This window comes from Oncorhynchus kisutch, linkage group LG13 (assembly GCF_002021735.2).
Source record: "Oncorhynchus kisutch isolate 150728-3 linkage group LG13, Okis_V2, whole genome shotgun sequence".
NCBI classification, from domain to species: domain Eukaryota; kingdom Metazoa; phylum Chordata; class Actinopteri; order Salmoniformes; family Salmonidae; genus Oncorhynchus; species Oncorhynchus kisutch.
Genome location: NC_034186.2, coordinates 39,692,492 through 39,698,491, shown reverse-complemented (window position 1 = coordinate 39,698,491; position 6,000 = coordinate 39,692,492). Strand labels below are relative to the sequence as shown.

At 43.0% G+C, this 6,000-nt stretch overlaps 1 protein-coding gene across 1 annotated transcript; it reads left to right on the top strand.

Annotated features, from left to right (window-relative positions):
• Window positions 1-346: 346 nt before the first annotated feature.
• Window positions 347-4,697, top strand: LOC109902411 (sphingosine 1-phosphate receptor 4-like). Its single transcript, XM_020498737.2, has 2 exons — window positions 347-490; window positions 1,304-4,697. Exon 2 carries the CDS (start codon window positions 1,452-1,454, stop codon window positions 2,649-2,651), a length of 1,200 nt encoding a protein of 399 aa, XP_020354326.1. The 5' UTR covers window positions 347-490; window positions 1,304-1,451; the 3' UTR covers window positions 2,652-4,697.
• Window positions 4,698-6,000: the final 1,303 nt, after the last annotated feature.

Genomic DNA, 6,000 nt, shown 5'->3' with positions numbered 1-6,000 from the left:
ATGGGGCAACTTGAGCAATAGGATTCAAGTATTGCAGCGGTGCAAGTAGTGGATGGGAAAAGTGTTTACATCAGTGAGATTAAGTCTGACCTTGACATGTGGAAAATTACAGGGGGGGAAATATATATAATGTATATATTTAAAAAACAACATTGTGGTGACCTTATGCAAGTGTGGATTAGCCTATATCTATTTAGCAATTAACGCGTTGATTGGGTGGCATCCATCTATGAATATTCACGTTCTGAAGCATTTCACAATTGGTGTGTTTTCTTTTGGCCAGTGACGAAACACCCCATCAGTGTCAATAACCTCTTGCTTCTCGTGTGTGTGTGTTGGTCGCTTTGGGTGTGGTGTCATGTGAGTAACCTTCTGAGTGTAGGGCTTCCTTCCTCATCGCTTCTTTAGAGTGGAACACATCTGCACTACCAGCCCACATAGGGGGTGGCTGTCCACACACCGCATCACTAGCAACGGCATCGCTGCACCAGTAAGTGACATTTGTTCTTCAAGTGTATTTATTGTGTTAAAATCAAAAGGATACAATATTTGTCTTTATGTGTTAGCCTATTCATATGAAATGATACAATTAGATAATGATTGGGATGGAGAGCCAGGTGTATTGTCACATTTAATTTAACTGTAGCCGTAAATATGCAAGGTATTTGCTGTCATGTACATCCTTTTGCTCCCATGCAACAAATTACAACACTAATTATGCATAAAAGAACATCTAGAAATGTAAAGGGAAATTGTTTAATAAATCAAAAAATGAACAAAAGTTATAAATGTAATATGGTACTTTTTATTTCACTCCACAGTGGAAAACAGTTCATACTTAGGGTTAATTTTGGGAGAGTAGGATGTTGTTTCTCAGTCATTACTACTAACAGAGATTTGGAAATAGTTGTTTTCAAACTTTGAAATATGTTGGCTTCACATGCAGATTTAAACCCCCTTCCTGGCCGCAGCTGGCTGCTCCTCTCAACTAACCACATGGTGGTTTAAACAGCACCACAAGGTTTAAATGGCCCTAATGCCTGCTAGTGGAGGCATGCAGTTTTATGATGAGAATCCATGCCAGTCAACTGACAAAATGTCATCTCACTGTCTAAACATTTGTTGTATTTGTGGGATTTTGGGGGATTTCTTTCAGCTTTTCACAATACATTTATAAACAATGCAATTTGACCAAAAAACACATTATTTTCATTACCTGCAGTTTATGCCCTACAAACAGCTTAGAACTTATTATCGCATATCAGACATCTTTTCATATCAAACATCTTCCTGTGTTTGCTAGGTGGGTTGTGAGACAGCAGAGCTCCAGTGGAGAGACTGTTTTAGCCTGAGTCTGAGCCCACATCAGGAGTTCTACACTCACCCAAGTCCTGCCTTGTCCAACCTGAACCAGCCATTTTCTGACTTGCCAAGCCCTTCACAAACCAGCCATGGATGCCCTGTCCTCCCTGAGCTCCTCAACCTCCTGCTCTCATCTGTACCTCTGGGCCAGCAACACCACCAACAGCAGCGCTATTAACACTGATGTGATCCTGGAGCACTACAACCACACAGGGCGCCTGCAGCATCGCGTGCCCCGCCAGGGTGGCCTGAGCTCGGCAGCGGTCCTCTCCCTCTTCATCAGCGTCCTCATCATCCTGGAGAACCTGCTGGTCCTAGTGGCCGTGCTCTCCCGGATCCTCCACAGCCGCCGCTGGGTCTACGTGTGCATCGCCAACATCACCCTGAGCGACCTGCTGGCCGGGGCGGCCTACGTGGTCAACATCTGGATGTCGGGCAGCCAGACGTTCAGACTGAGCCCGGCTCTGTGGCTGTTCAGAGAGGGGGTACTGTTCGTGGCCCTCGCCGCCTCCATCTTCAGCCTGCTGCTGATAGCTGTGGAGCGCTACACCACCATGATGAAGCCGCTGCACCAGAAGTCGGCCAGGAAGACGTATCGTATCTATGGCCTGGTGGCACTGTGCTGGATCGTGGCCTTCGCCATCGGCTTCCTCCCCCTGCTGGGCTGGAACTGCGTGTGCAGCCTGGAGAGCTGCTCTACCCTGCTGCCGCTCTACTCCAAGAGCTACATCCTCTTCTCCCTTCTCATCTTCTCCCTCATCCTGCTGGCTATCGGCGTGCTCTATGGCGCCATCTACAGCCACGTGCGCAGCAGCTCCAAGGTGGGCTCCCAGCGCAGCCGCAAGCGCTCCCTGGGGCTGCTAAAGACAGTCATCTCCATCGTGGGTGTGTTCATCATATGCTGGGGGCCTCTGTTCATCCTGCTGCTGGTGGACTTCTTCTGTGTGTCGCGGCAGTGCGCACCGCTCTTCAGCGCCGACTGGGTCATCGCCCTGGCCGTGATAAACTCGGCCCTGAACCCGGTCATCTACACCCTGGGCAGCACAGAGCTGAGGAAGGCCATTGCCGGCTTGTTGTGCTGCTGCTGCCTCAGGGCAGGCCTCTGTCACCCTGACACCTTTGTGTCCAAGGAGACCAGCAGCACCGGGAGCATCAGGCACAGCAGCCTGAGGAACAGTTTCAATAAGATCAGGAGTCTCACTGTCAGCCCCCCGCCTGCACCCAATGCCCCCAAGAAGAGCCGCCGCCTGAGCTCCACCACCACCTGCCTGTCTGTGTCAAGCGGTTAGACCACAACGGGCTGCCTGGGGCAGGCGTAGCTGCGTGTGTGTTTGAGAGACATAGAGAGAGAGAGAGTCAGTGGAGGCTCCTCAGAGGAGGAAGGGGGGGGGAGCTTCCTACTCAGGGAGTTTCATAAAAGTAAAAATATAAAAAATACAAATATCAATTATTAATTTGTAGCATACTGCAATTAAAGCCAGACTAAGTCAATGGCACAGATGGAACTATCCAAGCAGAAGATCAAAAATCGAAGTTAAAGAATATGACTAAATCTAATCAAATTTAAATGCAATTTAAATCAAGTTTGATTTAGTCTTACCAGTCTCATTTGATTTAGTCTTAATAGCTGTTGATGAATTTGCAATGCTATATAGACCTAAAAAGTATAATTGATGATATAGGACTTATAATGTATGGTTACATTTCCTTTGCTCTGTTAAACCTACCCTTTGGAACTACTTTGATAGCAACAGTGAATATATTTAGTTATTGAGAGGTCTCTGAATAATCACTCACAATAGCACATTGGTAGTAGGTGATATAAAAACTAAGCTGGGTTTGGTTAAAACCCTGTATTGGAGACCAAATGAATAGTTGTAGATCAATTCTCCAATAGGAGGTGCTGCCCAGACACATGTTTTTTTCCTGATATTGGACATTCCGTTGAAGATCTGACATTGTTTCAAAAGGTACAAATTCAATTTACTGTATTTTAAAGAAGGGTTGTCTATGTTGAAAAGTGGTTACTATGATGACATAATCCTGTGGTTGAAATTTCACCCTCAAAACAAAAGTTTATGACTTTTTTCAAATCCAATGTATTTTCCACATAACATATACATTGTCTAATTACACTGAGACAATGTTGATTCAACCGGTTTGTGCCCAGTGGGTCAAGGTAGGTATAGGGCAAATTCTAGTATCATGTAGTAGTCTAAACCTATCGATGTTACATTGAGGTGGATGAATGGAATATGAAATGACAGTCATCCAATATGCTGAAATAGAAATAAGGACAAGCTCAAAAGAAAAAGATTGTCCTCCCAAATCTGAAAGGGCACTAACTGCCGCTGGTGTGTGTGTGTGTGTGTGTGTGTGTGTGTGTGTGTGTGTGTGTGTGTGTGTGTGTGTGTGTGTGTGTGTGTGTGTGTGTGTGTGTGTGTGTGTGTGTGTGTGTGTGTGTGTGTGTGTGTGTGTGTGTGTGTGTCTGTGTTACCACAGAGAATGCACTTCCTCCATTATCTAGCTCCACCCAAATGTGGTTTTGATACAACCAGGTCTACATACAACGGTTTTCTCTGCTGTTGGTTTTGTTAATTGTCTTCATTGTCATCAGCCCAGGACCTGGTACACTGACGAAAGAGCATCTTTGTGGTTCTCTGTTACTGTAGCAACACCAATCTGTTTCATTTTATGCATTCCAATTTTTATTTTATTTGATTAAAAAAGGAGTTCAAACTCGTTCAAGATTTATCATAAAAGATGCACTATGGAAGCTGCTTTTGTTTCACTGTTTCAGCCTTGAAACTGATACTCTTTTACTGTGAAGATGGTTTTCATTGAAAGGGGTGCTTTCTTATTGCACCACTTAAATAGAACTGAATTAAAAACAAACACAAAAATATGTAGATATATTTAGAAAATGCAATATTATTTATACATACACTGAGTGGACAAAACATTAAGGACACCTGCTCTTTCCATGACAAAAACTGACCAGGTGAATCCAAGTGAAAGCTATGATCCCTTTTTGATGTCACTTGTTAAATCCACTTCAATCGGTGTAGATGAAGGGGAGGAGACGGGTTAAAGAAGGATTTTTTAAGCAACTCAATATTTGGAAGGTGTCCCTAATGCTTTGTACACTCAGCAAACATTGTACAGAATGGTAGTTGAATACATTTTTTCAATTGGTTAAACATTTATTTTGTTCAATATTGTTTTTAAGAGTATACATTTGTTGAACGCTTTACTATTGCTGTTATTCTGAAAGAGGATTATAGTTCTGTTATTTTGTACATTGACAATGTATAAATAAATATTTTAACAAAATATATGTCTTGTGGAAAGAGAGAGTTTTTTAAAACTGTTTTTCAACAGAACATTGTACGAGTGGCAGCAACATGCTGAATTACAACCTACATTTGAATATTAAAACTCAATAAACAGCAGATGTAGACAATTAACTGTTAAGCAGGTAAACCTTGGCTGGGATGGCACAGCAACGGAAACGCTCAGTCCAGTTGTATTACTGGATCACTACTGGGTAAATGGAAATGAACCATTGACTCCCATAAGCAATTAGCAACATCTACCTCAAGGTGGAGACATGTTACCATGGGCTTGCGTGAAGATGTTGCTTCACCTCCAACGGCAAGTTTCATCAGTGCTGCTTGCATAGTCACAGAAACATAGAATTCAGAAAAACAGTGATCTCTGAGCTACTTAACATCTGATGAGGTTAACTCATGGGTCATGAATAGAAATGGATATCAACACGTCGCCAAAATGTCCAGACATTAGGATTAGAAAATGTACAGATTCCTTCCATGTGAGATATGAAGTGACAAGAGTAACTATGTTTGCAAAGAATGTATTCTTTTTAAGATCATTTTCTGGCTCCGAGCCATAGTTTTTTTTTGCATGCCGGAATTTCCAGTATGTCCAGAAAACCTCTTCGTTTTGTGACCCCAGATCTGTGAGTGAGGTGCAATGGTGAGAGTTGAAACGGAACCCCTAAAGGTATTTAATTCATTCATTAAGACTTTGACATCATGTAAAGATAGGGAAGATAACTGGAAGTTACCCCTAAGCCATGTACTGAGTTGTCTGAGCTCTGGTGCGTGCAGTTTGTTTTGTCACTAGGTGAGAACATATTAACATAGCTCCCGAGTGGCGAAGCGGCCTGAGGCACTGCATCTCAGTGCTTGAGGCGTCACTGCAGACACCCTGGTGCAAATCCAGGCTGTATCACAACCGGCTGTGATTGGGAGTCCCATAGGGCGGCGCACAATTGGCCCAGCACATTTTGATCAGTCATACAGCGGTGAGGAAGGACACTGGGCACACACTGGTTGAATCAACATTGTTTCAGCTTAATATGTCAACGTATTGTGACATGGGAAAGTCATCAACAAGTACTGTTTTCATCTAATTTCAACCAGTATTGTAAACATTGAAATTAGGGTAAAACTTCAACTTAAATACATGGACTTAACCTGACCAACAGGTTGTTACATCAATCTACACTGAACAAAAATATAAACACAACATGTAAAGTGTTGGTCCCATGTCTCATGAGCTAAAATATAAAATCGCAGAAATGTTCCATATGCACAAAAAGCTTATTTCTCTCAA

What these genes read in the sequence shown, in the direction of transcription:
- LOC109902411 (XM_020498737.2), top strand. Translation starts at nt 1,452, where the DNA reads ATGGATGCCCTGTCCTCCCTGAGCTCCTCAACCTCCTGCTCTCATCTG.